Here is a 19,450-nt window from a genome sequence, read left to right on the forward strand (position 1 = left end):
AGCCAGATATGAAATCCAAATTTTCAAAAATCTTCTTCTCTACTCCCACACATGTGAGGAAAAAACTGGTTGCATGGTTATGATGTCCGTGAAGCCCTCTACCAAAATTGTGAAATTCATGGTCCCTGGTTCAGGGGTTCTGGATCTAGGGTGGGAACCAATATGGCCAAATAGTAAAAATGTATTAAAGCTTATAAAATCTTATTTTCTACTTCTATATATATTTGTTTTAAACTAAATGCATGATCATGATGTCCATGAAACCCTCTACCAAAATTGTGAAATTCATGGCCCCTGGGTCAGGGGTTCAGGCTCTAGGGTGGGGCCAATATGGCCATGTAGTAAAAATGTATTAAATCTTTAAAAATCTTCTTCTTTACTCCCAAACATGGGCAAAAAAACTGAACACATGCTTATGATGTCCACGAACTCCTCTATCTAAATTGTAAAAGTCATGGCCCCTGGATCAGGGGTTCAGGACATGGGGGGGGGGGGGGGGGGGGGGTGCAATCTTCTTTATTCTCACACATCTGTATGAAAAAACTGACTTCATAATTACGTTAACCAGGAAGTCCTCTACAAAAATTTTAAATTTCATGTCCCCTGGAGTATGGGTTTTGACTCTAGGGGCAGGGCCAAAATGGATGTATAGGTCTTTGTCGGACAGGTTTTGCATCGTATCAGAACGTTTCACTCAAGGATAATGAATTATTTAGGATATGATTGATTTTCCCCCATGTTTGTTGGTCTAGTTGTTTTGTGTATATTTTCAAACACAGTACATACAACGATAATATTTTTTTCCGAAAAAGAAAAAAAATACGAACAATAAAAAATTGTGATATAGACAATGAAATTATGAAAAAAAAAATTGGATAGATTACAAACAGAGAATAACAGTAATAATTTAAATATTTTATGTTATCCTGTGTTTCAGATCAATTGTTTTTCTATGAAATTATCACTGTTAATGTCATTTCTGGAATTAATTTTTTTTCTTACGGAATGAAAGTTATGAAGTTAGATCAATTTCATTGCTAAATGGCGAGGGCCATTGCATGTGGTTTGATACAGGCAAACAGTAAAACAATTTCCCCGTTCTTCGATTCAAATCTTTAAGCTATCTAAAGCCGTGGTGGGTCGTCAAGTATCTAATAATGTATATATAGTCCCTCAAATTCTCGACAATTCTTTAGAAAAAAGTGAGGGGTAAGTATGTTCCAAATTATTTTCTTGTAAATTTTTAAGAAGATTGTCTGATTTGGAAAAACGATGATGCTACGTCCCTGTATTATTAATATGGAAGTTCACTAGACTATTTTTTTGTTCATAAAAAAAAACATTATTTTATCACTGTGCATGAAGACAAAATGAATCGTTTACATACATGTAAATCTTATTAGACTTCATTGCTGTCATGGATTTATTTTCTGCCACTTCCACAGTCGTAAATATTAAAAAAATAAATTATGTACATTATAAACTATGTGTAACTGTCCTAAAAAAATATAAATTAAAGAAGATAATTAATCAAAGGACTATATATGGTATGGGCCTAAAATGGCCCCCTAAAAGGAATATCATTATTTTACTGTAATTCTTTGTTTTCTTTGTACAGATATATATGTGATGTTTTTACTAAATGTTCATTTTGATTCAAGTGCCCACAATTTAGATATACGGCATTGTAAAGACAACCTTTCCCGCCATTTTTGCATTTTAGCTTAAAAGAGCTTGTTTTCAAGCAGTTTTTCTTTCAGGAAACATAGAGCGCATGCTTGCAGAACCAACAAAATATTTTAATCAGAGATGTATCTAGCCAAGTCTAATAAGTGACAAAAAAATTGTCCTGGTTCGAGCATGCGCTCTATATTTCCCATTCGTAAAAATATGAGAAAAATGTCAATTTTCGTCTGATTTTGATTGAATTATAGAAATAGCATCACTTCTGACGTCATATACTGCAAGTGGGTGCAAATAAATCAAACAAATACGTGAAAATATATTTTATATCAACTCTTCTAAATAATAACATAACATTTTATTGTACCCGAAACACTTTAAATATTAATAATAGTGAATTATGGGGGCCAAATTTCACTCTTATCATATACAGTTCTTTGTTCTCAATAACTTCAATGCTCAATAACCATGACTCTGGACCAATACTGCAGCCTGAAGAGGGTTCAAAATTCAATATGGAAAAAAACCATAAAGAAGGTGTTCAAAATTCTTCTCAAGAACTACAATGCTACAATTTGTAAGATTACTATGCATGCATCCTCAGATAGTGTAGATTCTAGATTGTTAAAACTGTGACCCCGGACCAATACTGCCCCCCCCCCCCCCCCCTTGAGGGATTCAAAGTTTAAAATAGAAATATATAAGGAAAATCTTGTTCTCAAAAAATATAATGCTACGTTTTGTTATTTAACATTTCTAATGGAATTTTTTTTCGAATGAGTTTATTATGATACCCACTTTTTTAAAACTGATTTAAAAAAACCCGATTTCATTATCATAATGATAACTACTGCAATATTAAATAACAAGTGATAAGCTGTCAATGTGACAGCAAACTGGGTTTTCTTTATGTGAACTGTATCCATTATCCATGTCAACCCGTATCCAGTGAAATGGAGTACCCTATATGCAACATTTTGCCAAAAAAAGTTCAAAAGCTATAAAATAGTATTTTTTTTTTATAAATTATCAGAAATCAAAATTCTAGCAATATGCACACCTCTGATATATGTACAATTGATCTGCAAAAGAACAACTTCCCATCTTGAGAACTGAAGGAGGAGTTATCCGTACAATGAGGGTACCCTATATGCAATATTTTGCCAAAAAATGACTTAAGTTCAAAAGCTGGTATTTTTTTTATGAATTATCGGAAATCAAAATCCTAGCAATATGCACACCTCTGATATATGTACAATTGATCTGCAAAAGAACAACTTCCTATCTTGAAAACTGTAGGAGGAGTTATCCGTACAATGATTACCCTTTTGGCAGCCGCCCGCCCGCCCGCCATTTTCACCATTTTAATAACCGGATTTTTCAGTTGGAAAACCCGGTTAAAAATACAATCATATATATACATACAAGAGTTGAAGTACAGCAAAGAATTTTCCTATGACCAGTTGACACAATAAAACAGGTGCCCCAAATTACATACCTCTGCTCGAAACATACAAAGAAATGTTTTTCTTGTACACTAAACAGCTGTTAAAAACTGTTATATATGTTTCAGGAATGTTCTATTAATACTGATAATTGGTCCCTGTCAATTTAAGCCCTGAAAATATTTTTCATTAATAATATATAAATAATTAAAATATTATGATAATATATAACTTTTACATATACGTTTGTACATGTAATACCAGTAAACTGTTTGAATAAGACCGAGCAACATGCGAAATCTACTTCTATCTTGGTAATTGACATGACACTGATGATCATGACACTTGTCAATTTATTTGATAAGGTACAACAGGTGTATATAACATGCAAACAATGCTCAAGTGCTACTTACTTCAAATAATGGAATTGGATTAGAGATGTTTTTTTTTTATTGAAAATAGAATTAATAATACATGTATTATAATAATCAAAGAATAGAATTTATGAATCCATCAGTATATAAAGGAAAGCAAAATTTAAAACTATTTCACAGAAAATGCCAACAATGAAATTCAATATACACGTCAGAAAAAGGCCACTTTTGTTTGATTTTCATCACATCTTTATAATTGATGATGTCTACTTTAGATATTTGATTTTCTTTACATTCCCTTTGAAACACTCACACACAAACAGATTGTCATTATTGTCCACACATAAACCAACAGGACACTCCAGTTCACAGTTATCAATGTAACGGAGAAACTGTCCATTCTGATCCAGAATGTGGATACAATGGTTGTTACTGTCTGATGTCAGGATACGACTCTGACTGTCTGTTGTGATACCAGTAGGTTCAAATGGTATGTTCTCGGTAACTGAGGGATGACCGATGTATCTCCATCTAAGTTTCCCGTCCTGATTAACCACCACTACTGCACCAGCCGCCCAGTCAGCTACACAGATGTCATGGTTTCTGTTCTCTGTGATGTATTTAGTATTTTTATTTCCTGAGTACAGAGGTTTACCTTCGTCATCAAATCGAATTGTTTGTTTCTCTGTGGATCCCGAGTAACGGACAACTTTGGACTGAGTTTCATCATCACTGTACATGGTAACCAGGAGATCACCAGTAGAGGTGACACACAGCTGACTAGGCACCCATCCCTGTAATCTGATCAAATCTTCTGTCTGTCCATTCTTTACTATGTTCACTGTCCTGTCTGTCCAATCACAGTACAGTAAATTACCATCACTGTCTACAGTTATAGATTTAGGCCAATTTCTTGATTTTGTTTTGATTGTTTGGAGGCGTAAACCTTTAATGTTAAAGCATTTGATATCATTGGTCTCTCCACACGTCCATATGCTGTCCTCATTAAGACAGGTCACATTGCGTAGTCTTTCATACCCAGTCTGTATTGTGGCAACAAGCTCTGGTTCATCCAGTAGTTCTCTGACTGAAGTTTTGGGTTGGTTTAGTGACAAAACATTTTCTTCTGTAGCAGTAGATAATGGGGTGATCTGTCCAAACAAACTATACAGCTTCTCATGGTCTATTGGTTTTGGAATGAATGTTGGCAATGTAACCTTAACTTTGGGTGGAAGCTTGCTGAACTCTCTGATCTTAGAGCTGTATTCAATGGTTGAAGATATTTCAGTGGATTTCTCGATTTTCCTTATGGTCTGTAATGTTTCTTTTATGAGAGACTGTATCTGTTTGATTTCATCCAAATGTTTCTGTAAAATGTCTCTGTGTTTCACTTTTATCTTGCTGATTTCAGTTTTCATTTTGTTGATGATGGCGTCGATTTCTCTGTGCCATTGCTTTCCTTGTTTGGATATTGTTGTTGTAAGTTTTTCATATCCTCCATCCAGGTTGGCAAGCTGATTTTCCAAGTCATGTGAAATTTCTTCATATGTAGGGGAAATATGATTTTCGAACTCTTGTTTATCTTTTTTTATATCGTCTTTCTTTGTCTTGAATACTTCTGTAACTTCTACAAATTTATGTCTGCCATGTTGTTCAGATGCCATGCAGGAAGAACAAACAAAAATGTTGTTGCAATCTTTGCACTGAAATTTGCAATTCTTTTGTGAGTGTGTTTCACATTTTGGATAGATGAGGGTTGATCTTCGTTCCTGGAATGGAACTATTTTATGTTTGTCGTATCCATCTGAGATGTGATCTCCAATGCAGGGCTTGCAGAGGTTGACATGACAAAAGTCACAGTAGCTGTGTACTATGGCGGTCTCACAAAGGTCACATCGGTGAACATCCTGGGCACTAGAATGAGGATCCATGGCTGTTCAATTTCTAAAAAAAATATTGAATACTTGTAACTTTTATGTTCAATGATAAAAATAAAAGGATTTTAATGTTTTCTAAATTCTCAGACACTGTCACAGTGAAGAATTGATTCTGTATGTGACATTATTTTAATTTAGATATTTCTCTATAAAAATCGCCTAAATGATTAAAATTAACCCCCCCCCCTTTAATTTTTTTTTCAGTGGGACATTAATATAAATTATTAGACAGTTTTCAGAATTTTATAAATCATTTCTAAAAAAAACTCAGCTGATATTGTTGCGTTTGATTACCTGTAAATTATGGAGTTGAATAAACAGAACATTAGATTCAAAACGAAAGTAGTTTTATGATGTTTTAGGGTATTTCTATTCATAACTTCAGATCTAATTAGAATTAGGCTAACGTTTATATGTTTTATTCACCATAGCTTGCAATTTAATTTTAGTTAATAAGAAAACAAACCTTGTTATAAATTTTTTTTACATATTCTTTAACTGTCTGGTATGCGTCCCCAAAACATGGCTGATCTTGCTCTGAATGTGACCACCTGATTAGAAATTTATAAACGAATGCAAGAGTTACTCCCCGTTGATCGCTATCGACGTTAGGTCTCTAAATATTTTTTCCTTGAGAGGAAATATTTATCGTCTTTTTCTTCTAAAATTAAAGTTTAGTCTATTAAAAAAATACAGAATATGTAAAGAATAAGACACAAGTAGAATTACTATTTTGACGAATTATTATTTATGTTCGGTATGTCATATGCATAATATTAGAGAGCACTAAATACATATATAAAAACCAAATGGGTTTAATGTGCAATTTTAGTGTTGTGTACTTTCGTACTAATTAATAGTTGAGCAAGAGGGTCATGCATCAAAAGTGTCCCAGATATAAAAGCAGAACAAGTTATTTTTATATATATAATAGTGTAATTTTTGTAACAGGCCATATGGTTGGTTTATATGCCAATATTTTTAAGCAGTTGATCATTATTTTTTAGTATAGATTTCTCTTCCAGTTAAAAGATACGTCTCTAATTATAGACCCTTTCACTGTAAAAAGATTTGAGACATTTAAAGTTTTTTTAATGTTTTTGGTTTATACCCTGTAAAAAATAAGTAAATCATAGTGCGTCTCACATTAAATTTATTATAAATGTTCGTGAAACTGTGAAAAGAAGCGAGACGGCAATGCATTCTAGTTAAAATGAAGGCAGAAAATGTTCTTGATCCGCGCATGGTGAGATGCCTATAGATTTGTAGTCTACTCTCCCCTCCCTCCCCCTCCCCTCCCCCCCCCCCCAAAAAAAATCGGGAGAGGGCTACATTACTGCAGCTAACAATCCAAATATGATACTCTGTAACTCTTTAAATTTCAGATGTTGGTGGAGGTTAAGCTTTTTGGAGCGGGTCATATGTTTATGTTTAAATAAATAATACTACAAATTCAAACGTGTATGGTTGATTTAACTATTTAAATGAATCAGAGAGGTAGTTTCAGTTACAGAGTGATCTTGATTATCTATATGCTTAGGCAAGTTTAAGATGTTGGGGCAACTCAAATTGTGTTCGGGTCTTGTAATTGAAGCTGGTTATAAAATGATAAATTTTGCTCATATCAAGTCAGACTTGAACTGTTTATAGATAGAGAGCGTAATCTTGATTATCTTGGTGCTGGAGCAGTTGTGAGCTTTTTAAATAGTTAAATGCAGGTTTGACTGATAAAACAACTGTTCCGACTAACTTTCATGGATCAACTTTGGATTTGAAACATAGGCTAGCTTCAGATACAGAGTTTGTTCTCCATTATCAAGGATGCTACAAAAAACAATTTCTAACAAGGATGCTACATGTACGTATCACAATTTCTAACTGTCTGGTAGGCGTGTCCAAAATTCCTGCATCTGATCAAAGGTAAAAAAACACCCACAAGAGCTACTCCCCGTACATCGCATTCGACGTTGCCTGGTTCAAGTCTCTGGATATTTTTTCACTGGGTAAATATCATTAAAAAAAAAATAAAACCTCAGTGTATTAAAAATCTATAGATTATGTACTGAAAAAGACAAAAATAGAATTACTATTCTAGCAAATTAATCAATTAATTGATATTTTAGTTGGGAATATACATTATATGCATAATTCGCACTCATTACTGTATATTTACATCTACCGAGTATTATTTCCTATATTTCTTACGGACTCAGCCAGACTGAGATCTACACGCCCAGTTTATCGATTGGTCGAAATCTACAGCGGCTGAAACTGAGAAGAAACCGACAGGAGTGAAATTGACACGCCCTGTTTATCGATTGGTCGAAGCCTACAGCGACCTAAGAAAAATCACGGACTGCACGAAATAGTCATGATGCTGTCAGACTCAAAGTCTCACGGGAGACGATTTGGCAGTTTCTTTTAGCTAAGGTACTTACGTACATTAACAGCAATTTAGTGAATTTTACTTACTTTTGATAATCAATTTATTAATTAGTCAAAAGAAAGATGTAAATATAAATAATGAAATGCTTTCTTTGATGATTCATGCGGGTTATGAAGGTAGCGATCATTGCAGAAAATTTATTCATTATGTACGAATTAGGATATTAAAAAAAAAAGAGATTATGAAAATCGATGTGATTGCATATATATAAGATACTATACATCATAGTTATATGCACATAGACACTAGTAAGAATTATTTGAAAAAGAATGTATAACAAATGTGAAATATAAGAATTAATAACTTTCATATAAAGAACATGTGTGAACAAATATGAAATATAAAAAATAATTATTAAAGGTATTAATTTTAGAAGTTCGTTGTGCATAGCCTGGGAACATAAATATATTATCACGGTACACAGCCGGTACTTGTATTTACGTATTCTTTTGTATCATAGACTTGATCAAGTTCATGTACCAAGTTGGCAACCCGTAAAAAATATCCCCATAAGTACATGCATGGAATATTTAAAAAAAATCAACTGTTTTATAAGTGATTTAATTTGAAATATTTAAATCTATCGAGTATATTTTCTCCTAATCTTAAGAAAAACGACTGTAATTATATAATTCACAGCGCTTGAGATACAATTATGAGTCTATTACTTAACCCAGTCGTAATGAGAGGAGAGGAACACGTAAGTTATAAGAACTTGTTTCCAATCCTCTTGTGTAATTACACAACAAAATATGTTCAAATCAAATCAAGTTAGTCGTAACGAGATACTGACAAGGCTGAAATCAAACCAATCTTAAATTAATTTCAGAAACCTAAGAGAAATCACGTGCACAGACTGAACGAAATAATCATGATGATGTACAAGTTGTACACCTAGTTACATGGTATATGGTGAAACTGGACGATTTCCTCTGTATATAACCATTTTCATTCTGGGCCAACATAATCAATAGCAGTGAAAACAAGTTAAGCAAAATCATATATATGTATGTACGAATTCTTTTTGATAAGGGACAAATATTAAATCCATGGCTATGCTCTTTAAACAATGTTTTAGATAAATGCGGGCTTTCAAATTTATGGTCACATGTGATCACGAATCGTACCATTATAACTCCAGCTGGATTAAGACAACTATTAACCAAAGGTTAAGAGATCAATTTTTACAAAAATGGCATAACGATATTCAGGAATCGACTAAGGGTGTTATATATAGAATTTATAAAACAAATTTTGAATGTGAACGCTACTTACTCTTGTTACCCAGTAAATTAAGAAAAATATTAGTTAAGTTTAGAACTACAAATCATCACCTTCCTGTTGAAATAGGAAGGTGGGGTATTGTTGAAAGAAGTAAACGTTATTGTAATTTGTGTAATTGTAACAAAATTGGTGATGAATTTCATGTTATATTACAATGCAAGGCATTAAGTAAATTACGAAGTCAGTTTTTAGATACATATTACTGTTCTTCTCCTAACACTAAAAAGTTCTATGAAATCATGTCTGCAGTCGATTATATCACATTAAGAAAATTGTAAATTTATTTGAAAATTGAAAATTGTAATTGTAAATTTTATAAAAAAGATTACCGGTACGTGTTTATTTGGCTGTATCTGACATGTAAGTACAGATAATTGTATGGTGCATCAAGCCATCAACTGAGACCAAATTTTAAGCTTAAAAATATCCTGTTCACAGCTAAAATGAGTTTTCCGGTTTCTCTGAAAAAATAGAAAAAAATCATGTAAAATACTTGAAAGCTGATTCTTTTTTTAATCCTTTTTTGTGAAATCGTATTTCAAAAAAATTCTTTATCGATCCATCAAATAAAATTTTAATTGTTGTGTCAAGCAACCTAAATAATTCATGTTTTGCTGATCTTTAACAAAGAAATGAAAACAGGTCTATTAACATGATTGATAAACTTGATTGTCAAGTGGTATGCCCACTGCCCAGTTTTATCAAAAGATTTAAATTTTTTCCAGAATCTTAAATTTGCTTTTGGAGTAAGTTTTAATTAAACTAAGGATGAGGATAATTGGCCAAAAATATGGTTGGGTTGACAATGGCCCTTATCAGAAAAACTTATCTCGCACATACTTTGAATCAACAGGTATTGTTATCAATTTTGAATTTTATTATATTCAATTGTAGGTTTCCTCGGGCCAGACTGTGCAAGGATTAAAAGAAATTCTGGCCATGCAGATTGCGATTCCTGTTGAGGAACAGAAACTGGTCTTCAAAGGAAAAGCTTTAGCGGGCGTGTATTAGTAGGAATATCATTTTTGAAAAAATATCAAGATTATTTAGGGGTTCTTACATATTTATAGGATTTCTTAAATTAAAACATGTTTGTAAAAATGTATTTTTTAAAATGTGAGAGATGCAAACGTGTTAGAGTACAACACGATTATAACAAAGTGCAAGGGATGTTTGTTGTAAGCATCAATTTATTATAAGCATGTTCGCTATAACCGTGTTTAACTGTATTGTAAAATGTGTGTATATTCACTGATTCATGAGAAATGCAAAAAAAGGTTATTGTGTGATGGTCTGTGTTTTTAGATGACAAACGGTTGAGTTTTTACAACGTTCAAGAGGGAGACAGGTTGTTCCTTTTCACCGAGAAGTCTGATAAAGCTGGTACCCCCTCTCCTGGGAATGTTCCAAAATTTGCTGCAGACCTCTTATGTTGTACCACCACTGCCCTCTGGGACAAATTAAGAGTTTTCTTACAGAGACATTTCACACCACAGGATGTAGAGAAGGTCCTTATTGAATTCCAGAAAGTAAGTCAACACAGGTGTTTTGTCAAAAAATGTTAAGTGTTAAAGAGAGATGTACCATCATCATTTAAAAAAGATACTTTTATATATGTTATGAAGAATATTATAACAAGAAGAATGAAAATATTGCAATATATAGTTGGGACCCTAGCTAATACTACGTTTCATCAGAGGCCCCCAGTGTGTTCAGATCAAATTCCTGGCCTAGGGGCCATAAGAATTAAATGAGGTCACTTTTGAACTTTTTTAAAGCTCAGCTGAACCGACGGTTTAAGTGAGCCTTTCTGATCACCTGTTGTCCGTCGTCTGTCCGTCTGTCCATCTGTCTGTAAACTTTTCACTTTCACTTCCTCTCTAGAATAACTTGGCCAAATTTAGCCAAATTTTTGGGTGGAAAGGGGGTTTTAAATTATGAAAATATTTTAAAACAGAAATAATTGTAAAACAGTACAAATAGGGTCTTATTAAATCTTCTTCCCAAGAACCACTGCACCTGGAATACTAATATTTACACTTAAGTTTTAATATATAGTGAACATTCTAAATTGCTAAAATTGTGAACCCTGGCCTTATACTGAGGCTCTAAGAGGGGTTAAAATTCTAACAATGAAAGAAATATATAGGAAAAATGTTTGAAATTCTTTTCAAGAAGTAATATAATAATGTTATTTTTTGTGACATTACAATGCAAGCATTCCAAGTTAGTGTAAATTCTAAATTGGTTAAATCGTGATCCCCAGACTAATACTAGGTTCCCAAAAGGGGTTCAAAGTTAAAATAGAAGCTTAGTAAATAGGGAAAATATTTAAACACTGAAATAAAATGATATGAGGAACTGTTGTTCAGGTGAGTGATGTGGCCAGTGGGCCTCTTGTTTCAATAGGAATATATAGTGGAGAAGTGAGAATGTAAGCTAGTCTTAGTTTTATGGTCCCTAAGTTGGTGGGGGTCCAAGGGGCAAAGTCCCCAAAAGATCTGGGATTTTAGGGTTTTTAAGAGAAGTATGAAACCATAAAAGTTTCTGTTAATGTTTGAATTAAAATAATTTGCATTTATTTTTAAGAAGTATTTTGATAAAAATAGAGAAAGTTAATTTTAAGTAAGAAAAATTCTTAAGAATTAAATTTAAATGATTCCACAGTAAAATATTGTTTAAATGAATAATCATTTATAGTGTGCAAGTAAACCATTTTCATAGATAAACAAAAATAAATTTTGATTTGAAATTGTACCCAAGTCCCTTTAAATGTTGAGATAATAATATTTTCAAATTGAGTTTTTTGTTACATATATTTTCACGTCTTTTTCCAGGACTTCAATTCCAGGATACAGAAATTAAGTTTAGATGACATTGAACGATTTGCCATTACCAAGCTAAGACAAACAAATGGAATTGCTGAAGTCAGCTAGGAATGAATAATTGGACAAGCTGCCAAACTTTTTTATCTGTGATTTTTAAATCAGATAATATGTCTTAATAATTTAAGGGAGAAAAAATTCTACTCTGTTTTTACTTGCAATTTGCTTCTGAGACTATTTTAATATTCATTTTTAGTTTCTCGGGCAAAAAAGTAAAATTCATTTATACATGTAATAGATAATGCTGCAGTCATAATTTGTTTTTTTAATGAAGGGGAGTAACTCTCAGTTTTCTTTTTAGATTTCTTTAAATTGAGTTATTCCCATTTCAAGGTACAGTTTGTGACAAAATGAGGCATTACCCATGAGCATTGATTATCATATTTTTGGAAAATGATTTTATTTTTTTCTGCAGACACAGATTCAAGTTAAATGATATGATTTGAACCTAATGTGTTTAATGATTTTATCTTTTTTACTGGGTAGACCTGCATTGAGATAAAAGCTTGATTTTTATGGTTTAATTTTATATAGACAAAGTGTATGATTAATAAATGATGAGATGCATGTTGAGTCATTGTGTGAATTTGAGGGAAATGTCAAGATTGATAGTATATTATAATCAGTACTAACAAGAGACCTCCCTTTTTTTTTTAAGATGATTTAATGCTTGTAAACTTGTATTGTGGTTTAATATTTTAAATTGTTGTGTTCAATATTCAATCATCCATCGATCAACTCTTGCTTATGGATTGAATAAAATTTAACCAGAAGTCTTGTTTTATATATTCAATGTACGTTAGCGATTTTTTCTCTGTTTTTGAAAAGGAACCTGTGGCTGTTGAATTGGGGAAAATTCTGTGAAATTTTGGTTAATTTGTAAAAAAAAAAAAACATGTTCTAGTTAACATTTGCCTTTGCTAAATATCACATTTTTATTGCTATCCGTTTTCATCCATTGTCGTGCGTTACCAATTTTACATTTTTAACTTCTTTTTAAAAACTACAAGGCTATTTGTTACCATTTTTAGGTGTGAGGCATCTCTATGGTAAGAGGAATCTAAATTGTGAAATTCGTGGCTCTACCATTCCCGGGGCACCACAAGTGGAGCCAGATATGCAAAAAAAAAATCCAAATTTTCAAAATCTTCTTCTCTACTCCCACACATGTGAGGAGAAACTGGTTGCATGGTTATGATGTCCATGAAGCCCTCTACCAAAATTGTGAAATTCATGGTCCCTGGTTCAGGGGTTCTGGCTCTAGGGTGGGGCCAATATGGCCAAATAGTAAAAACGTATTAAAGCTTATAAAATCTTCTTTTCTACTCCTATATATATTTGTTTTAAACTAAATGCATGATTATGATGTCCATGAAAGCCTCTACCAAAATTGTGAAATTCATGGCCCCTGGGTCAGGGGTTCAGGCTCTAGGGTGGGGCCAATATAGCCATATAGTAAAAATGTATTAAATCTTTAAAAATCTTCTTCTTTACTCCCAAACATGGGCAAAAAAACTGAACACATGCTTATGATGTCCACGAACTCCTCTATCTAAATTGTAAAAGTCATGGCCCCTGGATCAGGGGTTCAGGACATGGGGGGGGGGTGCAATCTTCTTTATTCTCACACATCTGTATGAAAAACTGACTTCATAATTACGTTAACCAGGAAGTTTTGTACAAAAATTTTAAATTTCATGTCCCCTGGAGTATGGGTTTTGACTCTAGGGGCAGGGCCAAAATGGATGTATAGGTCTTTGTCTGACAGGTTTTGCATCGTATCAGAACGTTTCACTCAAGGATAATGAATTATTTAGGATATGATTGATTTCCCCCCATGTTTGTTGGTCGAGTTGTTTTGTGTATATATTCAAACACAGTACATACAACGATAATATTTTTTTCCGAAAAAGAAAAAATACGAACAATAACAAATTGTGATATAGACATTGAAATTATGAGAAAAAAAATTGGATAGATTAGAAACATAGAATAACAGTAATAATTTTAATATGTTATGTTATCCAGTGTTTCAGATCAATTGTTTTTCTATGAAATAATCACTGTTAATGTCATTTCTGGAATTTAAAATTTTGTCCCTTACGGAATGAAAGTTATGAAGTTAGATCCATTTTATTGCTAACTGGCGAGGGCGATCGCATGTGGTTTGCAACAGGCAAACAGTGAAACAGTTCCCCCGTTCTTCGATTCAAATCTTTAAGCTATTTAAAGCCGTGGTGGGTCGTCAAGTATCTAATAATGTATATCTAATCCCTCAAATTTTCGACAAATCTTTAGAAATAAGTGAGGGGCCGGGTAAGTATGACTTGTTCAAAATTATTTTCTATATATATAAATTTTTAAGAAGATTGTCTGATTTGGAAAAAAGATGATGCTACGTCCCTGTATTATTAATATGGAAGTTCACTAGACTATTTTTTTGTTCATAAAAAACATTATTATTTTATTACTATTTGATCACTGTGCATGAAGACAAAATGAATCGTTTACATACATGTAAAATTAAATCTTATTAGACTTCATTGCTGTCATGGATTTATTTTCTGCCACTTCCACAGTCGTAAATATTAAAAAAATAAATTATGTACATTATAAACTATGTGTAACTGTCGTAAAAAATATAAATTAAAGAAGATAATTAATCAAAGGACTATATATGGTATGGGCCTAAAATGGCCCCCTAAAAGGAATATCATTATTTTACTGTAATTCTTTGATTTCTTTGTACAGATATATATGTGATGTTTTTACTAAATGTTCATTTTGATTCAAGTGCCCACAATTTAGATATACGGCATTGTAAAGACAACCGTTCCCGCCATTTTTGCATTTTAGCATAAAAGAGCTTGTTTTCAAGCAGTTTTTCTTTCAGGAAACATAGAGCGCATGCTTGCAGAACCAACAAAATATTTTAATCAGAGATGTATCTAATAAGTGACAAAAAAATTGTCCTGGTTCAAGCATGCGCTCTATATTTCCCATTCGTAAAAATATGAGAAAAATGTCAATTTTCGTCTGATTTTGATTGAATTATAGAAATAGCGTCACTTCTGACGTCATATACTGCAAGTGGGTGCAAATAAATCAAACAAATACGTGAAAAATATATTTTATATCAACTCTTCTAAATTATAACATAACATTTTATTGTACCCGAAACACTTTAAATATTAATAATAGTGAATTATGGGGGCCAAATTTAACTCTTATCATATATAGTTCTTTGTTCTCAATAACTTTAATGCTCAATAACCATGACTCTGGACCAATACTGCAGCCTGAAGAGGGTTCAAAATTCAATATGGAAAAACATAAGGAAGGTGTTCAAAATTCTTTTCAAGAACTACAATGCTAAAATTTGTAAGATTACTATGCATGCATCCTAAGATGGTGTAGATACTAGATTGATAAAACTGTGACCCCGGACCAATACTGCCCCCCCCCCCCCCCCCCGAAGGGATTCAAAGTTTAAAATAGAAATATATAGGGAAAATCTTGTTCTCAAAAAATACAATGCTACGTTTTGTTATTTAACATTTCTAATGGATTTTTTTTCGAATGAGTTTATTATGATACCCACTTTTTTAAAACTGATTTAATGATATATCATATATCATAATGATACCTACTGCAATATTAAATAACAAGTGATAAGCTGTCAATGTGACAGCAAACCGGGTTTTCTTTTATGTGAACTGTATCCATAATCCATGTCAACCCGTATCCAGTGAAATGGAGTACCCTATATGCAACATTTTGCCAAAAAAAAGTTCAAAAGCTAGTATTTTTTTTTATAAATTATCAGAAATCAAAATTCTAGCAATATGCACACCTCTGATATATGTACAATTGATCTGCAAAAGAACAACTTCCTATCTTGAGAACTGTAGGAGGAGTTATCCGTACAATGAGGGTATCCTATATGCAATATATTGCCAAAAAATGACTAAGTTCAAAAGCTGGTATTTTTTTTATGAATTATCGGAAATCAAAATCCTAGCAATATGCACACCTCTGATATATGTACAATTGATCTGCAAAAGAACAACTTCCTATCTTGAAAACTGTAGGAGGAGTTATCCATACAATGATTACCCTTTTGGCAGCTGCCCGCCCACCCGCCCGCCATTTTAATAACCGGATTTTTCCGTTGGAAAACCCGGTTAAAAATACAATCATATATATACAATCAAGAGTTGAAGTACAGCAAAGAATTTTCCTATGACCAGTTGACACAATAAAACAGGTGCCCCAAATTACATACCTCTGCTCGAAACATACAAAGAAATGTTTTTCTTGTACACTAAACAGCTGTTAAAAACTGTTATATATGTTTCAGGAATGTTCTATTAATACTGATAAATGGTCCCTGTCAATTTAAGCCCTGAAAATATTTTTCATTAATAATATATAAATAATTAAAATATTATGATAATATATAACTTTTACATATACGTTTGTACATGTAATACCAGTAAACTGTTTGTATAAGACCGAGCAACATGCGAAATCTACTTCTATCTTGGTAATTGACATGACACTGATGATCATGACACTTGTCAATTTATTTGATAAGGTACAACAGGTGTATATAACATGCAAACAATGCTCAAATGCTACTTATTTCAAATAATGGAATTGGATTACAGATGTTTTTTTTTTTTTACTGAAAATAGAATTAATAATATTATAATAATGAAAGAATAGAATTTATGAATCAATCAGTATAAGGAAAGCAAAGTTTAAATCTATTTTAAAGAAAATTCCAACAATGAAATTCAATATGTACACGTCCGAAAAAGACCACGTTTGTTTTATTTTTATCACATTTTTATAATTGATGATGTCTACCGGTACTTTAGATATTTGATTTTCTTTACATTCCCTTTGAAATGCTCGCACACAAACAGATTGTCATTATTGTCCACACATAAACCAGTAGGATCCTCCAGATCACAGTTATCAATGTAACGGAGAAACTGTCCATTCTGATCCAGAATGTGGATACAATTGTTGTACCAGTCTGCTGTCAGGATACGACTCTGACTGTCTGTTGTGATACCATAGGGTATAAATGGTTTGTTCTTGGTAACTGAGGGATGACCGGTGTATCTCCATCTAAGTTTCCCGTCCTGATTGACCACCACCACTGCACCAGCCTTATAGTCAGCTACACAGATGTCATGGTTTCTGTTCTCTGTGATGTATTTGTTACGATCATTCACTGAGTACAGAGGTTTACCTTCATCACCAAATTGAATGGTTTGTTTCTTGGTGGATCCTGAGTAACGGACAACTTTGGATTGAGTTCCATCATCACTGTACATGGTAACCAGGAGATCACCTGTAGAGGTGACACACAGATTACCAGGCACCCATCCCTGTATTCTGATCAACTTTTCTGTCTGTCCATTCTTTACTTTGTTCACTGTCCTGTCTGTCCAATCACAGTACAGTAAATTACCATCACTGTCTACAGCTATATCATTAGGCCACTTTCTTGATTTTGTCTGGATTGTTTGGAGGAGTAAACCTTTAATGTTAAAGCATTTGATATCATTGGTCTCTCCACACGTCCATATGCTGTCCTCATTAAGACAGGTAACACTGCGTAGATATTTATACCCAGTCTGTATTGTGGCAACAAGCTCCGGTTCATCCAGTTCACTGACTGAAGTTTTGGGTTGGTTTAGTGACAAAACATTTTCTTCTGTAGCAGTAGATAATGGGGTGATCTGTCCAAACAAACTGTATAGCTTCTCACGGTCTATTGGTTTTGGAATGAATGTTGGCGATGTAACCTTAACTTTGGGTGGAAGCTTGCTGAACTCTCTGATCTTAGAGCTGTATTCAATGGTTGAAGATACTTCAGTGGATTTCTCGATTTTCCTTATGGCTTGTAATGTTTCTTTTATGAGAGACTGTATCTGTTTGATTTCATTCAAGTGTTTCTGTAAAATGTCTCTGTGTTTCACTTTTATCTCGCTGATTTCAGTTTTCATTTTGTTGATGATGGCGTCGATTTCTCTGTGCCATTGCTCTCCTTGTTTAGACATTGTTGTTGTAAGTTTTTCATATCCTCCATCCAGGTTGGCAAGCTGATTTTCCAAGTCATGTGAAATTTCTTCATATGTAGGGGAAATATGATTTTCGAACTCTTGTTTATCTTTTTTTATATTGTCTTTCTTTGTCTTGAATACTTCTGTAACTTCTACAAATTTATGTCTGCCATGTTGTTCAGATGCCATGCAGGAAGAACAAACAAAAATGCTGTTGCAATCTTTGCACTGAAATTTACAATTCTTTTGTGAGTGTGTTTCACATTTTGGATAGATGAGGGTTGATCTTCGTTCCTGGAATGGAACTATTTTATGTTTGTCGTATCCATCTGAGATGTGATCTCCAATGCAGGGCTTGCAGAGGTTGACATGACAAAAGTCACAGTAGCTGTGTACTATGGCGGTCTCACAAAGGTCACATCGGTGAACATCCTGGGCACTAGAATGAGGATCCATGGCTGTTCAATTTCTAAAAAAAAATATTGAATACTTATAACATTTATGTTCAATTATAGAAATAAAAGGATTTTAATGTTTTCTAAATTCTCAGACACTGTCACAGTGAAGAATTGATTTTGTATGTGACATTATTTTAATTTAGATTTCTCTATAAAAATCACCTAAATGATTAAAATTACCCCCCCCCCCCCCTTTAATTTTTTTTTCAGTGGGACATTAATATAAATTATTAGACAGTTTTCAGAATTTTATAAATCATTTCTAAAAAACTCAGCTGATATTGTTGCGTTTGATTACCTGTAAATTATGGAGTTGAATAAACAGAACATTAGATTCAAAACGAAAGTAGTTTTATGATGTTTTAGGGTATTTCTATTCATAATTTCAGATCTAATTAGAATTAGGCTAACGTTTATATGTTTTATTCACCATAGCTTGCAATTTAATTTTAGTTAATAAGAAAACAAACCTTGTTATAAATTTTTTTACATATTCTTTAACTGTCTGGTATGCGTCCCCAAAACATGGCTGATCTTGCTCTGAATGTGACCACCTGATTAGAAATTTATAAACGAATGCAAGAGTTACTCCCCGTTGATCGCTATCGACGTTAGGTCTCTAAATATTTTTTCCTTGAGAGTAAATATTTATCGTCTTTTTCTTCTAAAATTAAAGTTTAGTCTATTAAAAAAATATAGAATATGTAAAGAATAAGACACAAGTAGTATTACTATTTTGACGAATTATTATTTATGTTCGGTATGTCATATGCATAATATTAGAGAGCACTAAATACATATATAAAAACTAAATGGGTTTAATGTGCAATTTTAGTGTTGTGTACTTTCGTACTAATT

General features: G+C 32.8%; 3 protein-coding genes across 4 annotated transcripts; 1 reads left to right on the forward strand and 2 right to left on the reverse strand.

Annotated features, from left to right (window-relative positions):
* Positions 1 to 3,463: 3,463 nt before the first annotated feature.
* On the reverse strand, positions 3,464 to 6,004 carry LOC128158953 (uncharacterized). Of its 2 annotated transcripts, none has more exons than XM_052821942.1 (2): positions 5,906 to 6,004; positions 3,464 to 5,446 (listed from the first exon to the last, which is right to left on the reverse strand). In XM_052821942.1, the coding sequence occupies exon 2, from the start codon at positions 5,431 to 5,433 to the stop codon at positions 3,769 to 3,771; it is 1,665 nt and encodes a 554-aa protein (XP_052677902.1). In that variant the 5' UTR covers positions 5,434 to 5,446; positions 5,906 to 6,004; the 3' UTR covers positions 3,464 to 3,768. The 2 variants fall into 2 exon arrangements, with proteins under 2 accessions (XP_052677902.1, XP_052677903.1); XM_052821943.1 differs by having other exon boundaries at positions 5,927 to 5,987.
* Positions 6,005 to 8,567: 2,563 nt separating this feature from the next.
* On the forward strand, positions 8,568 to 12,827 carry LOC128160901 (ubiquitin-like protein 4A). The gene is made up of 4 exons (XM_052824198.1): positions 8,568 to 8,585; positions 10,064 to 10,169; positions 10,475 to 10,698; positions 12,007 to 12,827. The coding sequence occupies exons 1-4, from the start codon at positions 8,568 to 8,570 to the stop codon at positions 12,103 to 12,105; spliced, it is 447 nt and encodes a 148-aa protein (XP_052680158.1). The 3' UTR covers positions 12,106 to 12,827.
* A 3,772-nt stretch (positions 12,828 to 16,599) lies between these two features.
* LOC128158950 (uncharacterized) lies at positions 16,600 to 19,180 on the reverse strand. The gene is made up of 2 exons (XM_052821938.1): positions 19,063 to 19,180; positions 16,600 to 18,603 (listed from the first exon to the last, which is right to left on the reverse strand). The coding sequence occupies exon 2, from the start codon at positions 18,588 to 18,590 to the stop codon at positions 16,923 to 16,925; it is 1,668 nt and encodes a 555-aa protein (XP_052677898.1). The 5' UTR covers positions 18,591 to 18,603; positions 19,063 to 19,180; the 3' UTR covers positions 16,600 to 16,922.
* Positions 19,181 to 19,450: the final 270 nt, after the last annotated feature.

The sequence above is a fragment of the Crassostrea angulata genome, chromosome 8 (assembly GCF_025612915.1).
Source record: "Crassostrea angulata isolate pt1a10 chromosome 8, ASM2561291v2, whole genome shotgun sequence".
NCBI lineage: Eukaryota > Metazoa > Mollusca > Bivalvia > Ostreida > Ostreidae > Magallana > Magallana angulata.